The sequence below is a fragment of the Cheilinus undulatus genome, linkage group 12, assembly GCF_018320785.1.
Source record: "Cheilinus undulatus linkage group 12, ASM1832078v1, whole genome shotgun sequence".
In the NCBI taxonomy this organism is placed as follows: domain Eukaryota; kingdom Metazoa; phylum Chordata; class Actinopteri; order Labriformes; family Labridae; genus Cheilinus; species Cheilinus undulatus.
In genome coordinates, this window is record NC_054876.1 from 6,370,227 (window position 1) to 6,390,360 (window position 20,134).

A 20,134-nucleotide genomic window follows, 5' to 3' on the forward strand; every position below is an offset into this window, starting at 1 on the left:
TTGTGAGATCGACTGCATTAAAGGAGTGTAAATCTCTGGCTGGTTAGGCGGGCATTGGGTCACGTTTAGTCCGAGCCAAGTCCACATTTATCCCCACGCTGGCATAGGCCAACATGGAGGGAGGCCTGTCAGATGTAAAATCTGGCTTTTTTAAAAACAAAGTGAATAATTATTTCATTTTTCAAAGTTCAAACCATCTTATAATGCACTCTGGTGATATCGGAGTGAAAGAAGAATCAACATGCTTAGACTGCATCCCCTACAGCTGCTGCAGACCAAAGCTTTTCAAGGTAAATTTTCTCAGGACCAGACATGAAATTTTGTCTTTAAAAATTTGTGTCATTTTTCTCTGTTTTTCTGCTGACAAACCTTAATGTACAAACCTTCAAGCTGTCCCATGTAAAGCAGAGCAGCAGGGAGAAAGCATGGATGCCTCTGAAACCAGTTTAAAAGACTGATGACTGAACTTTACTGACATCTAGTGGACAAACAGCACCTGTCTTTATTGTTGGTGTCTGTAAACGTACTGTAGAGGTGCTGCTAAATATGGAGCCTCTGCTGAACTAAATACAATGTTCTGTTGGAGCAGTTCATGTTTTGGGTAAAGTATAATTTCACATTATTTTTGAGTTATTTAGTTTGTTATTGCCGTTTCAATTCAATAATATGCTTCAGAATGAAGTCTAATATATAATGTTATTATTTACAGTATTTGAGTATTTATTGAAGCTTTTTTGACAGAATCTGTAGTTTTGGCACCAGGTGACGTCTATCTGTGGCTGAATAAGACATGGACAGGCACTGATAAAGGTGAAAGACATGGACCAGCAGCACACCATGAAAATGACAGATTTTTAAGACAGACTTTTACTGATTGAATAAACAAAGAAAAACACTTTTTTTTTTTTGCTTGGACGTTGACATTTTTTATCCCGCATAACATACCACAAAGGTGGGTTTGATTTTGAGTTTGTAGTTGTTTGTAGAAAGTGTTGCATTATTTGGACTTTTATATAAATGTAGTTTTGACATTCAGTTAAATCTAATCACAGTCAGCTTCATTAGCAGCATTTGTCTTCAAATACACGAATCTAACTCTGAGTTACTGCTACTCTTCCTTTAAAAGTATTTTAAAAAATAAAGATTAAACCATTAAACTAGACTCTATCTTTAAAATCAAAACTTAAAATTTTGACAAGTACCCCCCTCACTTTGATTAACTTTGCTGCTTTTGAAATGTACTAGATGTGGATTAAACTGGATTAAACTAAAATATTCAAGCTTACACAAGACAAAAACGCAGTTGCATAAAAGTTTTAAAATAAACTTGATAGCAAGTGATGTAATACTGTAACACGTGTGTTAATTTACAGTGTGAGAGGTCCATAGATTCAAGAGTACTCCATTTAAAACAGTGTGCATAGATACAGGAAAGATGAGGGAACAATGATTACATGATTAAATGTGTGCACTTCAAAAAATCTTGATTATCTATATTATCTATATTTAACTCCTGTTTTACTATTTTAACTGTAGGAACCTGTCTAAAGAAATGGCTACAATATAATGTAAAAACAAACCAAAACAAACAAACAAACAAAACAAAAGAGCTAGTCTTTACTTTACTTCAGCCTGTGAAATGACCCTAACTGTATTTAAATCTCAAGAACAGCCTTTAATTAATTATTTTTAAACAGCACACATACACAACAGAGATTTGTTTACCAAAATTTAAATACCAATTAACAAACTATTTCAACACTAGGATCTTGGTCATATATAGATATAGAGATTTTTATTTGATATAAATGTGCATTAAACTTGGCTAGTAAAATGGACTGAACCCTAAATTGGGATAGGCTTCTATTTAGAGGTGAACAATTGTTTTCTTTTTTTTTTTTTTTAAATTAATTGTCACTACAGTATATATAAAGCTCTTTAATGGATAAAAAGGAGATAAGGTGAATTACTATGTATTTAGAAAAATATTAAAGTTTAAAATTAATTTAATTCATAAATGAAGGAAAATCAAACAGTGGATTATCAATGTCTAAATCGTTTTAAAATGAACTGCTGACGCCTTATCTGTATTTACCGCTAGATGGCAGCATTCCCAATTGCATGCGTCGAATCTGTGATAAATTTACTACATGAAGTAGAGCAGAGAGTTGGTGCCTTTAAAAGCGTCGGACAGGTGCGTTTCCAGACACCATAGACACGCTCAACATAAACAAATGGAGAAAGCGGTCAATTAAAGTAATTTTTTTAAATCTAAAATCACTGGTAAATGTTACTATCTAGCAGGCTGCATGATTTTTATCTTAAATGTGGGAATTTAGCTAAACTTTAATACACTGAATTTGGACATGCATTTCGAAAAAAATCCATCATTGCTATTAAGACAAATGATGCATACCAGTGCAGAAAGACAGAAGTCAATCCGTTTTAAAGAAGTACTCTTTGTCAAATTTTAGTCAATATTTCAGAGAATTTTCTCTATGTTGGGTGGTTTCTGTGGATTAAATTTCAAATATCCCACGAATCTGAACGCAGCTTGCCCCAAACCCGGATGTTTTGTTTCCCGATAATTTCCTGAACATTTTCAGAATGAGCCAGAGGAATAACGGAGACTTGAACACTTAGTTATAGTCACACCAATGTCATGAGAATAGGCAGCTCTACTTTAAAACTAACAATCTTTAATACTTGGTTATTTTAGCCAATCTGCTGCTGTACTATATGAAGCTTTAGCTGCATTAGCGACCATGAAACAGTTGATTCTGGTCTGATTTAATCATAAAAACAGTAGATTTTGTTCTGTCAGGATGCTCAGAGAGCTGTACCCCTTCGTGGAGGACAGTTTTAGTCGTTTCCCCTCTCAGAGTAACATTTATGGTCTGTGTCAGGCCGGGGAACATGAGCTGTTGGCGGCTACTCTGAAAGGAAAGGTGGTCTGTTTCAGGTACCAGGAGCTTCAACACAAAACCAGACCTGTGGCTAAAGAGGTTCAGTTCACCTACATACCAGGTAATACCTGCGTCCTCTTACTTAGAGTTAAACATCAGCCCTCTTCTTAGACATTACTAATGTTTGTGAGCGATGTAGACGGACTGCAGGCGTTTATTCTGAACATTTATTGTGATTAAAAACAAGACAACAGAAAATATTAGGCTCCTTGGATTTCTGTTTTTGTAGACATGTATACCTCACCAGCTGCATACTGAGTTTTAAAATTCTGGTTCTGTGACAACCCTACATCCTAAATATATCATAAAGCTTTCAGATGAAGCTTGTTCACAGCTGCAGTTGTCACCAGTTTACTGAAATCCCAGTAAAATAATGTTAATGAAGGTATCTGGTGAATGGAGTTAAATTAATCTTATGAGGTTTATTGGTACTAATACTAAAATAATCATCACACTGCCTTAACGTCAGACTAGTGCTGTACAGTTTATCCACAGTTGCAATGTATGGCTGTGCAATTAAATAATCGGATAGCAGGCTGCAATTACTCCTGGATTACTTAAAGTTTTACAGAAATTCCTACAGAAAGGCCTTCGATTTTACCGTAGTGGCATAATTTATATTTTATTCCTTTGGGATGGGAGGGGGCAGATACCATTTCTGTACTAGTGCTGAACAATTTGGAAAGATGATCTGTGACTGTGATTTAACAGCCTTTCTGCATGGTGGAGAGACAAAATCCTGATATAACACAAGTTTCTAATCAATGATAGGTTTTTTTCTAATGTCAAATTGATTTGGGGGTTAAAATTCAAATAAGCAGCTTTATTTTAGGAGTTAAAAAAAGGTGGGTAATATTTTCATCCTTAGAGCAAGAGGAGTACACAGAATAATGAGACTACACAAGAGAAAAGACCTGTTAAAATATTTTCAAGCATAGATCAGAATTTTAATTAATGATAAATTAAAGTAACTGTTTTTGTCTTTCATTTATATCTTGGTTGATGCTTCAGACACTGATTGTTTTTTTGTTTCTCTACAGTTGATGCTGAAATTGTTTCGATTGATGCCTTTAATAAGTCTCCACCCAACAGAGGTCTGGTGGTGGGCATCACATTTGTAAAGGTACATTTATAAAATCAAATGATTTCCATGTTTATATGCCACTTTGGGTGTTGTTGATACTTTCTGCGATTATTTAGAGGTTTTATTAAATGTGTCTGTTTTCTTTTAGGATTCTGGTGATAAGGCCACACCGTTTCTGAATATCTACTGTGACTATGAGCCCGGATCAGAGTTTAACCTGGAGTCCATCGCACGTGAGTGAAGAAGAGTCCAGAGAATAATGTGTTGTTCAGCTCTAAGAGATTTCTCCTTCATATAAATGATGGGAATCAGCCTGCTAGTGAGCCAGTTTCCTGTTTTAAGTTGTTGCAGGAATGAAAGGGTGATCTCTGCATGTTGGTGTAGTATAAATGTTTTATACCAGGGTTTAATATGGCCCTGCCAGTGAGCAGGTTTCATCCCACAAGACATTTTCTGGAGACATTTTTGAAATTAATTTTTAACTTAAAAAATTATGTGCATTTTGAGTGAAATACATGCGCACATATCATTCGTAGGTCAAAACACTGCTAAAGTTGACATGGTTAACAAGCAGGAACCATATAGTGGAAAAGCACCATTACCGATCAGCTGAGCCAAATGATGCTGATTACTAAAAACAGACATAATTCCCACCACTATCCATGTTTACAGTGCTCCCTCTAACACGTTTAAAACACTGATGTTTGTTTGTGTTTCTGAGCAGAGAGCTGCCTCAATCTGGAGCTGCAGTTCACTCCTTTCCAGCTCTATCACACAGAGTGAGTACACAGAATCAGAGGTGTTTCATCTTGGCTTTATGGTCTCTTAAAGAAAGACAGAAGTGTACAACAGAGTATAGATGAAGAAAGCAGAGACAATGAGGTCATTTATTGATTTATGATTTTATTTCACAGTAGGTCACTTGAAGTTGTTGTTTGATACACTGTTCTTGGTCTTTTTAAACCTTTTCTTCTACTGTGTCTTCTTTCACCAGGCTTTATGAGGCTTTTATATTATTCCTGAGTGTATATTTTTATTTATATGGACCATATAATGTTAGTTAGGAGTGTCAGCACACACAGAGTGAAACAGTGTAAATATCAGTGAGTTTTTCTCTCGCTGTTTTAGAGTTCAGTGTGACGATGGCGGCAGAGAGACGCTGTTTCTGCTCAGTGGACACGACCAGAGGATCCACCTTTACAAGGAGGTCAGATAAAAGTCTGTGTTTGTGTTTGAACTTAGATAGATTTTATCTTTTCCATGCTTTATCTGCATTTTTTATACATCAGAATGAAAAAACTTGCAAAATGCTCCATAATGGACTCACCATTGGCGGAAGCAAGAAATGAAAGTCAAAATGAATGTCAAATCAAACCCAAAGAGGCAAATACTCCGCTGTTTATTTACTATTCCCCTGTGAACGTCTAGTCCTCCCATTATTTTGACCCCTCTCGTCTCAAGCTCAGCTCAGGGCTGTGCAGCATGTCACAACGCTCCAGACACACTTCCAGTGTGAGAGGTTAAGCGGTGCATTTGAAAAGCAGCCACTGTATGTGTGAATACGGGATAAGCAACCCTGTAACATGTAACTCCCTGCTTCACCCTGCCAACCCCTTCAGTGGTGCAGCCCCTCTAGATATTTTGAAGAGTAGAGATGCACTCAATCCACCTCCATGGTTTGCTTCTTATTTTGAGACTAGGACCCTACTGCGCACCATACAGCGTGTTTACTGAACAGTAACCCACTATTTACATTTCATGAATGAATTTCACATAATCAGGGAGTAAAGTGTTAAAAGTGGCCTTCCTGCTAGCTACTCACAAAGCATTCTGGGATGCTGAATTTTAGCTGAACTGGATGAACCTGTTAGGACAAGTTTATCCTAGAAGGACACCTGGAAAGAGACAATATCTCTAATTTTGGCTGATTTATTCAAGAGGGATGATTTCCTGTTGGTGCTAGGGTATCGCTCCAAGGGACTTTTTTGTGTATCATTTTAAGCCGCATCTACCCACAAAATTTCATAATTCTGGTACAAAGTTAAGGGAACTTTAACTTTGAAAACTGTTATGGGGCACTGTTGAGGGAATCTGACAAGTGCATTTTCGAAGCCCATAACATCCAAAAAAATTTCTAGACCTGTTGCAAAGTTCCATGACTTTTTGAGCATGTGGAGACCGTCAAAAGTCCAACAAAAGAAGTAAAGGAATATTGCGTACTTTAGAATAACTGCTCTCACAGCTAGGCCGGTACTCTGGGCCCTAAAAAAGAAGTGAGCATCAGAGGTGAGCTGATCAGCGCGTCTCTACTCGCAGCTTTTGTTATTGCTTTGAGATCCTTGGCAGCAGAGTTTACAGACTTACTTTTACACTTAATCATCTGTGGTACATCTTTTCAAAATTGTTTAATAAACTTAAAGTACATCAAGATTGTTTAAACACAAGTTGTCGTTCAGTAACCAGAAAGGTACAGGCTAAAGCTTGAGGCTTATTTTTGTAGTGTTTCATTTTACATCTACCAGAACGTGATGATCTTTCTTTTTTATGTCTTTAAAGCTTTCAGTAACATTTTGTTATGAGGTCAGTACAACCTTTTCTTGGATAAAGACTCATCATCACTTTATTGGACGGTCAGGAGCTTTCCTACATTTTTCATTTTCCCCAAAGTTGAGGTTGTCCAGTTTTAAGAAACATGTGCTGACTTTGAGCGTTCCTGCTGTCAGATTTAAGAGTGATGGTTTTAAAGTTCAAAGCTACAGTAAGTTTTTTTCTATCAGGAGAGATGAATTATGATGCTAATGAGTTTTGCATATCTGTGGGAGATTTTCTCTTTGATTCATGTAACATCAGAGCATCGATCAGCCTGAATCTCCTGTTTCTGACAGAACGCCTCCCTGCACCAGTTTGAGGAGCAGCCGGTGGAGCGACTCTTTCCTGAACTACAGCAACTGCCCAGCAAGTTAGTCTTACTTCGGACGATTCTGTCAGCTCTGCGTCTGTTTGATCTGATAAATCAGTGTATGATATGTCATATAAAATGTACTTTAAAGTCAAATCTTGAGTCATACGACTAAACCGATTAATCTGATACATCTACCCCCCGCCCATACAGTGTACTCTGGTTGGATGTGCTGAGTATTTCTGGTGGTCGACGCCTCTCTGCATTTGGCTGTCAGAATGGCTGCGTTGGATTGGCTGTGGTCAACCAGACAGGACCAGGTGAAGAAAACACGACTAAAAACACATAAATACAATTACAAGAATGTGTTAAAAGGAGATATAAAGTAGATATCTGATACACAGCTCATTCATAAAGTATTCAGATCCCTCTCACTTTTTTCAATAGTTTGTTGCAGCCTGATGCTAGAGTCATTTAAATTCATTTTTATTTTCTTTAATATGCACTGTACACACTGTACATCTAGCTCAGTGTCCTCCCATTTCTCTGGATCTTCGCTGAGATCTTCCTACACCTTGATTGGAGTCCACCTGTGCTAGATGAAGTTGATTGGACATGATTTCTAAAGGCACACACCTTTCTACAGAAGGCCACACAGCTGACAATGCATATCAGAGCAAAAGCCAAGCCATGAGGTCAAAGGAACTGCCTGCAGAGCTCAGAGACAGGATTGTTGACAGGCACAGATCTGGGGAAAGCTACAAAAATTTCAGTTGCACTGAAAGTTCCTTAGAGCATCGTGGTTTCCATGATTCTCAAATAGAAGAAGTTTGGCACAATCAGGACTCTTCAGAGCGCTGATCGTCTGGCCAAACTGAGGAAAGTGTGGGCATGGGTCTTAGAAAGAGAGGTGACCAAGAACCTGATGGTCATTCTGACTGAGCTCCAGAGATCCAGTTTGGAGATGGGACAAAGAAGAAAGACAAACACTACTGCAGCCCTCCAACGATCTGGGCTTTATGGCAGAGAAGCCTCTCCTTATTCTTTTTTTCTCAATCTCAATTCCAAGCATTGTCTCTAGAGGAAACCAGGCACTGCTCATCCCCTGCTCAGTACCATCCCAACAGTGAAGCATGGTGATGGGAGCATCATGCTGTGGGGGTGTTTTTCAGCAGTGGGGACTGAGAGACTGGTCAGGGTTACAGGGAAAGCTGAATGGAGCAAAGTACAGAGATATCCTTAATAAAAACCCATTCCACAGCACTCAGGACCTTAGACTGGGGCGAAGGTTCACCTTCCAAAATGACAGACACCCTAAAGACACATCCAAGACAACACAGGCCTACTGGCCTACTGACAACTCTGTGAAAGTCCTACAGTGGCCCAGCTAGAGCCCGGATTTAAACCCAGAAATGTGAGTCCAATGATTGTACCCATCTAACCTGACTGAGCTTGAGAGGATTTGCAAAGAAGAATGGCAGAAAATACTCTGATCCAGGTTTACAAGCTTGTTGCATCATATTCAGAAAGTCTCAAGGCTGTAGTTGCTGCCAAAGGTGCTTCAACTAAGTACCGAGTAAAGGGTCTGAATACTTCTTCAGTGGGTTATTACAGTTTTCTCTTAATGAATTTGCAAAAAAAAAAAAAAATCTAAAATTCTTTTTTTTTTGCTTTGTCATGAGTGTAGATGAATGAAACTAAAAAATAAAATTACTAAACAAAATTCAACAACTGTAGCTTGTAGCAATATAACAAAATTTAAAAAGAGAATGGATGTGACTACTTTTTGATTGCACTGTAAATGTGCAGTATTTTAGCTATAGAAGAGATGTGCAGTTTCTGCATGAATATGCAAAAAATGTAGAAATTCTGCATGTGCAAAATTTTACATTGTAAAATACAACAAGAAAATGCAATCTATTTATACAAACCTGCTTAATGTGACTTTAATTGAAAAAGTTGGTCTGAAAATATATTTCTCTTCTCCTCTTTGTTTTAAATCAGAGGTTTTGCAGAGTTGGAGGTTCCAGTTTGACAGTCCAATCTCTTCAGTCCTGCTGTTCCCTCTGAGCTGCCGAATGGAGCCAGACCAGTCTGAAGGACAGAAAAGTGGGTTAACATGTGTACCTGTTTGTCTCTTTTATTCTCTTTTTTACATTTAACTCCTTTTGGATGTGCAAGTTAACCTACAAATATTTATATGCAGTTAGAAAATTTTGAATAATTGTGCCAATCTGACTATAACTGGACTTTAAAATACATTTATACATGTTTGTATGACTAATTTTCCAGTTAACCTAACAAGCATGTCTTTGGACGATGGAAGCAAGGTGGAGTACTGGGAGAGAACCCACGCAGAACGTGAAAACTCCACACACAGAAAGGCTCGGTCTGATTGGTATTCAAACCAGGACCCTTCTTGCCCTGTGCTGCTGTGCAGCCCTAAATTAATCCAACAGATTAAAAAAAATCTGATCCAAACAGAAGCCTTTATCTTGATAAAATCACCACTTTTATGATTCTCCCTCCATTAATTTCTGTGTTGTGAACTTGTGTTGACCAGGGCTGCCAAAAGGCATGGCTGGGCACTAGAAAGACTCAGTGAATGGTTTCTTAGCAAGATGTGAATAAATTATCAATGAAGATTTGACCTTCTTTTTTTTTTTTAAACCAGGCGTTGATTAGATTTTTGCACTGACTAAAGGAGAACTGTGTTACCAAGTTATTATGGTTAAAATGTGTGAGCCAGCTCCCTACTTCACTCCAACTGCTCTTTTAGCATCTAACTTTTTTGAAGGTCCTGTTGTAGCTATATAAAATGAAAATATAAATCACAGCCCACTTCTACCTTTACAAAAAAATGGCTTGTACAGTTTTAAGGAGACAGGGATTACATCTTTTATTACTGATATGAGGAAACAGCAACTAAAAAATATGCATTTTTGCTGTTCTACTATATGGTGAGTTTTTTTTTTAATAAAAAAAACAGAACCTGATAGGATTCGACCATGGTTTTGTTGACCCCCACTGGTCCCTTCATTGGGCTCAGCCCCAGAAAGCTTTCCCTTTTTTCCCCCTGTATGGCTGGCCTTGTGAGTGTAATTTGCAGCTTAAAGTAGTTTAAGAAATTGGCAAGAGAAACCGCAAAAAGGTTTACTTTTAGGCAAAAATCCCATCCACTAGGCTGACTATGGGTCTGCTGTCTGTGCCTTTTCTTTTTCAGGTGTGGAGATAGAGAGCTACAACCTGCTGGTAACCAGTGCCATAGAGATGGCTGTGGTCTACAGGTCAGAGTCAAACACCTTCTAAAGATATAAATGCAGAGATTTCTATTGTTTTATTGTAACTCAAACCTCTGTGGTTGATAAAATACCTGCTCTCAGTATGGTGTCTTTGCATATGTATTTTGTCAGAGACGTGCAGGATCGAGGTTTGTCGTGTCCAGTGTGTCTCTCAGAGAGCGATCAGTGGGACGCTGTGCTCTGTGCTCTGGTCATCGATCTGGACTTTGACGGGCAGAAGGAGGTGCTGTTGGGAACATATGGGCAGGTGAGAGCTTCCCTCTCTTTACTACAGTGCTTTAATGAGATACATCAGAGAGCACAGCTGCCCTGACACTGGTTCTGCTCAGCTGGTAGAGTAGGCGCCTACACTGGGGATGATTTTAGGGTCAGTGCTGGGGGTTGGTTTTCCACAGAGATTGTGACGTGTTTAAATTACAACACACACATTTTACTGAAAAAAGGGACTATTTAAGAAAATAATGATAGCATGTATTTGTAACACAGTATTTTGTAAGAAAATAAATGTGGAATATGTTTTAATTTTGCAAAAGTACTCAATTTGCACAAATGTTTTCAACACTAAATTATTACTCAAGCACCATTTTTATTAGCCAGAAAACAAAATTAAAAGCCGTCCTTGTTGAGCTTTATTTTGATGTCAGTACTGTTATAATAGTATGTTGATAAAGCTATAAAAGCCAGACTTTACATGTAACAACATGCATTTCTTCATTGTGTATAATTCCCACTGTATCTTCAGTAAGTTATCCTTGGCTCAACTTTTCTGGTGTGACATTTTTTATTTTGAATATTATTGTCCATTACAAAAAAATTCAAAACAGTAGTTATAAATACAGTTAAAATGTTTGAAAAAATTCAAAACTATGGTGAAAAGTGCAGCTGTTATAATTTAAGAGGTGTTGAGGTGATAGTAAGAGATGTGTTAGCACTTTTTTAAAAGGGTCTAAAATCCCCTCTGGCCCATGTATAGAGGCTACAGTTATCAGTGCACTGATTACAGGTTGAAATGCCATGTCTGCTCTGATGCTGTTCAAAATTAGGTTTGCACATATTTACTAAAATCATGGTAAAACACCTAATAGATAGTTTATACAAATGTCTTTTGGCAATTAAAAAATGTATAGACCTGTTTTCTTAGGTTTTCATCAATGAATTAATTAAAAGATGTCGATTTTTTACAGGAATGTGTCACTTTTGTATTTGTTTTGGTCTTGGGGGTCTTTGTGTTACAAAGACTCTTAAGTACAGAGGCCCTAGAGGAGAAATGCAGGTTCTCGGTGTGAAGTGTAGTCATTTTTAGCAACAGTTATGTAATTTCAAATGTAAGCCTATTACTGAGGAGTTTTAATCCAGCAGTCAGACAGCGTGTGTGGGACTGGGTCCAAATAAACAACAGTGTTTTTTAGTAATGAAGGTTAAAATGACACACTGTGAAAGTGTGGCTCATCAATGTGTTTTTAACAGAGGGAACCCAAACACACAATAGCAAAAAATGAAATTTAGGCCAATATATTCATCTTATTTCAAGTCAAGTATTAGTCTTATTTCAAGCCACAGTCATGACGAGACCAGATAAACATCTGCTTATGAAATAAGCACAATTCAATTCCGCTACACAGGGGTACTCAAGGTCTAATTTTACATGATGTTTTCTGTTTTCTTTAAATAAATCACGACTCATGGCCTCTCTGTGTATACTTTTTAACTTACTCCTTTTGATGCAATTCTGAAACTAAATCACACACTTTGAATCAGTCTTCTCTGGAACATAAGCGAAAAACTTCATACTTAAAATAAATTATTAATCTCGGTTAACACTACATTTGTGTTACTTATAAGTGGTCTGATGTATTTAATTCTTATATAATCCAAAGTTGTTGTTTTTTTCCTGCACTCTATATCAACATAGCTGTACAGTTTATGGTGATTGAAAAGTTTGTTTCATAATAATATGAAGGAGTATCTGCAGTCATTGTGTTTATTCCACATTTGATTTATAGCATCAAATGACTCACAGTTACTTAGAGAGAGATGTCAATTTAAGGTGTATGTTATACTGTGTTTTATTATTCATGTGTTGTATTTTGCCTGTAAAACAGTAAAAGATCTCAACAAACAGCAAACAGGAATTGCCTCTGATGGTTCTTGTTTGCTGCTGTTTGTAAATTAAAGTATTCAGACCCCCTTAACTTTTTTCAACTTTGTTGTGTTGCAGCCTGAAAATACATTTGTTTCATTTCTGCTCTCAGTAATCTACACTCAGCACCGCATAATGACTGAGTGAAAACAGAGTTTTGGAAATGTTAGTAAAATTGTGAAAAATAAAAAACTAACATACCACAGTAAATATCAAGTATTCAGATGTGTTGCAGAAACACTTGAAATTTAGCTCAGGTTCCTCCCATTTCTCTTGATCATTGCTGAGATGTTTCTTTTCTTTGATTGGAGTCCACTGGTGGTAAATCAAATCCAATTACAAATGGATTTTTTTTTGCAGACTCAGAGGTTTCCGACTAGCCACTCTGCCATAAAGCTCAGATCAACTGAGGGCTGCAGTGGTGGTTGCCCTTTTGGAACTTTGTCCCATCTCAGCACAGGATCTTTGAAGCTCAGTCAGAGTGACCATCAGGTTCTTGGTCACCTCTCTTACTAAGACACTTCTCCCCCAGTTGCTTAGTTTGGCTAGGTGACCAGCTCTTGAAGAGTCCTGGTTGTTCCAAACTCCTCCATTTGAGAATTATGGAGGACCTCCAGTGCAGCAGAAATGTTTTTGTAGCCTTCCCCAGATCTGTGCCTGTCAACAATCCTGTCTCTGAGCTCTGCAGACAGTTCCTTTGACCCCGTTGTTTGATTTTTGCTCTGATATGCATTGTCCGTTGTGAGGCCTTCTACGGAGAGGTGTGTGCCTTTACAAATCATGTCCAATCAACTTAATTTACCACAGCTGGACTTCAGTCAAAGTTTAGAAACATCTCAGTGAAGATCCAGAGAAATGAGAGGAACCAGAGCTAAATGTACAGTGTTGTTGCAAAAGGTCTGAATACTTATGTCAATGTGATTTTTTTTTTTTTTTTCATTTTTCACAAATTTGTAAAAAAAAAAAAAAAAATCCAAGATCCTGAGAGTAGATTACTGAGAATAAAAATGTATTTAAAGACTATAGTGTCAGGCTGCAACATAAGGAAATAAAAAAAAAAAAAGTGCAGGGGGTCTGAATGCTTTGTGAATTCCCTGAATGCTACTGCAGGGTTTACAGTTGCCACACAGTGAGCGTACAGTGGTGGATCCAAATGAAAGGCTGGGGTGGTTTTCTGTGGTACTGTGAACAGAAGGCCCAATGACCTTGACCTTAAAGGTCATCTCTGATTCAGAGTGGACATTGGTGAAATAATAGATGGAAATCCCTCGAAGTGTTTGTGAAATATCGCTTTCAGAGGATTGGCCTGGATGTACGTACACACAACCGACCGGTCAACCTGATAACATAATGCCTCCTGCCTTGGCTGTCACCAGCATGGAGGGGTAGTGACATACACAAAAGGTCCAGATCTTGGGAATAAGATAAGCACATATCCTCAGACAGTTCATATTTTGCATGCAGTATGCATCACATCAGGATGTACTGCCCTGGCACTTTAAAACTCAACCTTCTTGTGAACACATCCATCACAGTCTAAAACAATAAATCAGAAAAACTTTCCCTTTGAGGAAGAAAATGCCATCCCCCTGCAGCTCACTTGAAGCATCTCTTGAAGCAGAAGATTGTGGGTCAGAATAAACACAAAGCAGGCAGACCTGTCTGCTGTAAACTGTGACCACATGTTGAAGGACACACTGTACTTTAGTTGGTCTGCATCAGACATGAAAGTGTTAAGTCTGTGACAATAACCAGCATTTAAGTATGTTTTAGAACACAGTCATGTTTGTTGTTAATTTTCATCCGTCTGACTCTAATGATGGAGTGATGGGAGGGCATACTTTAATGCAGATTTTCTCACCTTCCTCTCTGCCACACAGGAGCTTCTGTGTTATAAATTCCAGCCAGCAGGGAGCGGAGTAGACGGACAGTTTCAGCTGCAGTGGAGGCGGAGCTTCAAGAGTCCTCTGCTGTCCATCATCTACTTAGACCTGACGGGGGACGGGCTGAGAGAGCTGGCCGTCCTCACTCTGAAGGGGCTGCATATCCTACAGGTATATAGAAAATGATCAATAATAATAAAATATTCAGTGCTCAGTGCTGTTCTGCTTTTGATCCTGTTTGTCTGCAAATAAATTTAATAAAGTGCGTATATGCTCACTAATTTAACTCTAACTGCGCTCTTAGATTGGGAAAAGAATATATCAGAGAAGTGAATTTAAATGAGCATTTAGTTTGCACTGACCTCTTCTGGCCACTAGAATAAATGCAGCAGGATGATTAAAGAGATTTTACAGACCCTCTGTCTGCTCTTTTTGATCAGTCAGTGGTGCCCTTTAACTTTCATTAACATTTAATTTTCACTGATGGACCATAAAGTTTGTGATTTCAAAGAGATTTAGGGCCGTGTCTCATACAAGACACAGTTAAAAATAGCTTTTATCATTCTCTGTCTGACCAATATCGTTTTGTCTTCTGATTTTATGACATGGTGAGAGGTCAAATGATGTTTTTACTAAATTAAATCTGGTATTTGCTGTTACTATAGCCAGGCAGCTCTGTGGCATGTTGTAAACTGAAAGAATCAAAGCTTTCTTTCACAGGAATTTTTAGTTTCTTCACAAAACATTTGTCATATCTAGGGCTTAACGATTTGGAAAATCAATTTAATTGCATTTTATCCCCAGTATTGCAATTGCAATTTCATTTGTAATTATTGCATTTGCAGAAGTCTCACTGAGAGTTACAGAAATTGTTTGATTGCAGTGATTGCTTTAAAAGGTTGTGCAACAAAATATGAAGTTATTAAGGGTACCATCAATTTTGTCCAGGCTAGTTTCATCAAATTGTTTTTAAATGATTCTATTGAACCACAATTCAAAAGCGATGTCTGATTTTTATTAGTTAATTTACAGTACATTTTTATTTATTATTACTTTTGTCTGTTTCAAGTTATTTCACTGACTATTATGGGTTTTTCTTCAATGGAAGGGGACCAACAGTTCCTTAAGTGTAGCATATTAGTAAAGACAGCTGAAGAGAGACAGAAAATATGTGGAGAGAGTGTGGGGAAAGACGTCAGCGAACAGCACCTGGATCAGGATTCGACCCTGTGATCACTGCTTTAAGGACTGGAACCTCTCTTATATGGTTGTCTGCAATACCAACTGAGATAGACACAATTTAATAACTATCTACTATTAAATATTAAACATGTGCCGCAAGTGTTGTCCTCTTTTTAGCCAGTTAATTCAAAATAGACCCCAGTAAGTGGGCAGCTGTAGAGTCTCTAAAGCTTAGTATATTTTCTTTCTTTCTTCCTTTTCCTGTCAGCACTCCCTCACCTGCACGGCTGATCTGGTCCTGGAGCGGCTCGCCCGCCGAGTGTCAGCGCTGACAGCCAGCTCTGATCAGGATTCAGCTAAAACGCAAGACTGTGAGAAGACAGACGCTGCTGCCACGATAGAAGGGAGTACAGATCAGATGACATCTAATTAAGGACAGCGTGTTTGCATGAGGAAGTCCCATTGGAACAGAGTGACAGGATTGTGTTATTTACATGTGTGACGTGAAGGATTGTCTCAGGATGAACACTTTAATGTGGCGCTGATGACAGACACTAAACAGCAACACCCCTCTGCTCTGCCGCTGACCGAAGGTAAAATTTACTTTACATGAAGCTCTGATGAGCTGAAGGTGGAGCTCACTCATTTCAAGACAATAAACTTTTGTCCATACCTGTTTTCTTAATCGTTGTGTATTGATTATCAGTGTTTTACTGTGGTAAAAGACACACAATCTTAATGTTGAAACAAGGCAGAAGAAGAACACAAAAAAGAGAAAAGAACATCCAGTTTAACCCCCGCCTACAGGCTCAACCTCTGTGTTTTTGCATCTGTTCAAGCTTCAGTGTCAAAGAAATAATTTAGTTTATTTCAGTTCACTTGCAACTGAAATTCTTTTTGGAAACTCTTGATGCCATGTCCTGTGGATTACAGAGGAGAGGGACCATCCAGCTTGAGATCAGAGCACAGTTCAAAAACCTGCATCTCTGATGGTATGGATAGGGCCTATGGTGTAAGCAGCTTGCACATGGATAGCTATGGTGCATCATAAGACGAAAAAGCCGGCAAAGAAGACTCTGGAATTTTGAGCTGCTAGAATCCAACATCAGACAAGAACGAGGCAACATTCCTCTCCCAAAATTCCGGCAACTGATCTCACTTCCAAGATATTTATGGACTGTTGTTAAAAGAAGAGTGGATGCTACACTATGATAGAGCAGTGTCCCTTCTTTTTTTGAGATGTGTTGTTGCCATCAAAATCAGAATGAGCAAATAGTAATACTGTTCTGTTGTGAATAAAATATGGGTTTATGCGATTTGACAATCATTGCATTTCATTTTGCACAGCACCCCAACTTTTTTGGAACTAGGGTTGTACATGTAGTGTTGGTATGAAGTCAAATGTTGTTATGGCTTCATATAAGGAGTCTGCTGCTTTGTCCATTACTTCAACATTGTTCTATTTACATCATGCTTTGCTCCTTAATACTCTCCTGTCTGACAGTCTCCTGTAGAGATGATCTCATGTGAACGAATGTAGCGATGGATAGCCTTTACTCCTATAGGGAAATATGTTTTCACAGTTTGTACAGGCACATCAATACAGATACATTTCATAAAGACAGAAACACACATGAGCACACGCTGATCACGTAACAAATATTTGTCTGGGTTTGAGGTACAGTACATGTGTGGGAGGTTACTGAGCACTGCCACAGCAGAAGGGATGAAGCTCTTACTGAAGCGAGCCCTTCTCAACTTTAGATCCATGATCTGTGGCCTGATGTCAGCAGGGTGAAGTGTGGGTTAAATGGGATGATGGGAGTCTTTGTCCAAGGTGAATGATGGCTCTTTGGTTGAGGTCTGAAAGGAAGATTTTGGAAGCAGTAAACATTACATTTCCTAGAAATTTTGAGGAGTGTATATATGAAAATAACGATACTGTAGATTTGTGTTTACAGTTGGTTTGATGCCGGAATGGTTTGACTCTGTATCATACCAATAGTGCTACAACTGGTCTACCTTGTGTCTCTAAACTGATGCTTACCTAATTTGAAGTCCAAGATAGTCAGACAAGACCTGAATTGCAACGTGAGACTGCAGGAATCGTGCACAAAATATCTAATTCTCTTAAGTCTGACAGTCAAAATGCAGGAAAATGCTGCATAAATTTGCAGTGACCCACTATGTCACGCAGCAAACATTTGCAAAGATGTGTAGTTTTGCAATGCAGACTTTGGCTACCGCTTAGTGCTCTTGCATAGTGACAAAAACACAGAGGTTTTCTAGGTAAAAAATAAAACAATGCAGACAAAATGTTGATAGTGTGTATGTTTGAGCCAACATTGTTCTGTGGCACATTTTGATCAAAAACTCACTATATTCCAGGGAGAAACTGTACCAATCTGCTACGCTGTATAGCCTAGCAGGTACAACCATCAACCTTCTTAAAGGAGCAATACTCACTAAAATCCCTGGAGGCTAATACTACTGATACGTACCACATTTGATTTAACTTCAAACATACTGAAATAACCCTTTAAATTTGCAACAGCTTGGATCACTGGTGCACAAATTCTCCCTTAAGATAGGAAAGCTATCAAGAGAAACACTGACTGATGGATGAAAGTTTTATTTCTCTCAGATAAGCAGAGCTTTAATTTCAAACCAAACTATGATTTTTACTACAGTCCAAAAATGTGTGAATCATAGAATCTGTAATTACACAGTCCAATAATCCCCCCTGAATGACTCAATTATATTGATTCATTTCCCTCTCATTATAAACAGCATATTTTTATACTTTCAAAGCTGAAGTTTGAATAAAGATCTGTCAAATTACAGACACATCACCGTGATACTGAATAAACCTGCCACAATCAGGCGAGTCTCTCTGTATTTCCAGCTGTATAAGTGTGTCTGTGAATGTTTGGTTTGTAGAAATACTGATGTGTTTTACATCAGCCAGTGCTCGCTTGGTGCAGAGTGGAGGGATGAGCAACCATGGCAACAAGTCAGAGCTAGGAGCAACGCATGCTGGTGGAGTCTTTTTTTCCACTCCTTTCTTGGCAAAGATGTATTTCCTATCATTAGAATGCAGTTAAACGGATGGAAGTACAAGGCATGAATGAAGAAGACAAGTTTAAGGCAAAAGCAATGAAAGACTTAAAAAGCAGGTGGAGAACACTCAAGAGAGGAAATTACACAAACGGTGTAGAACAGACAGATTTAATGTGTAATTTATTGATTAACATGCATCAGATCAGCCAGTTAATACCAGGGGTGAAACGGCATGAACCTCAGTTCATGGTTAGGCACATTTTCAGTACAGAAAGGGGAACAAATGCAACATATTTCTGTTTCTTTATTAGGAGCTTGAAAACAGCACATCAAATTCACTGTCCAACGTGGAGCATTGACTTTCAGTGTGAGAGAGAGAGAGTGCGCAATGACACACAGAGAGAAAAAAGAAGCAAAAGCTTCAGTCGTCAGTCTGTTCTAATGTAACTCACTTTACCGGTGAAGCCAGTGAAGAGCAGTGCAGACTGTAGTCTCTGTTAACAGACTGATGATCTCCAAAAATCTCCCTGCGTTCAGTGTGTGCGTCTGCTCCTCATCCTCATTGCTCACGATAAAAAGGCCACGTCTGTAATTGTCCTCATTAATTTCTTGTCTGAACGGATTTCTACTCTAGACTCTAACTCTAAATTGGGGCTAAAATTTAGGGGAATAACCAAATTATTTAAACTTGTCAGGTTTAAAATGTGCTCAGGCCTATAAATGCAGTTAATGGCACCAGCCTGGCCAATGTTGGAGAGAACATACATGCACAGGCTTGGGAAGGGAAGGGCAGAAATTTTGGGGCCCAATCTAAGCTGTTCTCCATACACCCAAATAAACGTGCAAATTACTGAAAAAGTGTTTTCTAACATAATATTACATCTTTGATAGAGACTTACAAAGGTGCAAATTACCCATGTCGTGTGTCCAAATACACCCGTACCATCACGGATATTAGCTTTGGAAATGAATGCGAATAACAAGCCTGATGGTCCCTCTCCTCTCTAACCTGGAGGATGCAGAATCCATTATCTCCAAACAGAGAGTCAGATTTGGACTCATCAGGACAGTGAGGACTGTTTTCTACTTCTACTTCTTAAATGACCTCCAGGACAGAGAACACATCAGCATTCCTGGATCTGGTTTAAATGGTCTCCCATAGTAAAGTTTTGGCATAAATTTTATCATCATTATTTCTAATCAGGCTGTTTTGCATGGGTCACTTTTAACACCATTGGTGGAGTAACTGTATTTTCTTAAACTGAAATGTTCTAGTTTATCCTTTGACTGAGCAATTCATTGTTATTTTTGTGGAGCCTCCAGCAGAGAGAAAAACCTCAACTGTTTATCTAACCAATTATCTTTTTATGTTCATATATCTATACATACGTAAATATTTAAGATGTGTATTTTGATGCCTCAATGAAAATTGTATTTGATTAAATTTGCAATAGAGTTATTATAGATCTTATTCTCATTGAGCTGATTTAATCTGTTTAAGTGCTTATAAAAATGTTTTTATTTTCATTGCTGTGGTTGATTTATACATTATTTCAAGATTGATGTGTTTGTTTGTAAATGTTTACCTATATTTTAGTGCTTATTTTATTCTGAAGCG

General features: G+C 38.1%; 1 protein-coding gene across 1 annotated transcript; it reads left to right on the forward strand.

Moving 5' to 3' along the window:
- Positions 1-2,592: 2,592 nt before the first annotated feature.
- Positions 2,593-16,772, forward strand: kptn (kaptin (actin binding protein)). Its single transcript, XM_041800694.1, has 12 exons — positions 2,593-3,027; positions 4,007-4,089; positions 4,199-4,283; positions 4,775-4,829; positions 5,179-5,257; positions 6,936-7,009; positions 7,163-7,269; positions 8,954-9,058; positions 10,173-10,236; positions 10,363-10,498; positions 14,272-14,445; positions 15,725-16,772. Exons 1-12 carry the CDS (start codon positions 2,826-2,828, stop codon positions 15,887-15,889), a joined length of 1,329 nt encoding a protein of 442 aa, XP_041656628.1. The 5' UTR covers positions 2,593-2,825; the 3' UTR covers positions 15,890-16,772.
- Positions 16,773-20,134: the final 3,362 nt, after the last annotated feature.

Excerpts from the sequence above, each read along its gene's own strand:
- kptn (XM_041800694.1), top strand. The coding sequence starts at position 2,826 with ATGCTCAGAGAGCTGTACCCCTTCGTGGAGGACAGTTTTAGTCGTTTC. Across the intron at positions 9,059-10,172 it reads CCAGTCTGAAGGACAGAAAA|GTGTGGAGATAGAGAGCTAC; the intron begins GTGGGTTAACAT and ends TTTCTTTTTCAG. Across the intron at positions 10,499-14,271 it reads TGTTGGGAACATATGGGCAG|GAGCTTCTGTGTTATAAATT; the intron begins GTGAGAGCTTCC and ends TCTGCCACACAG.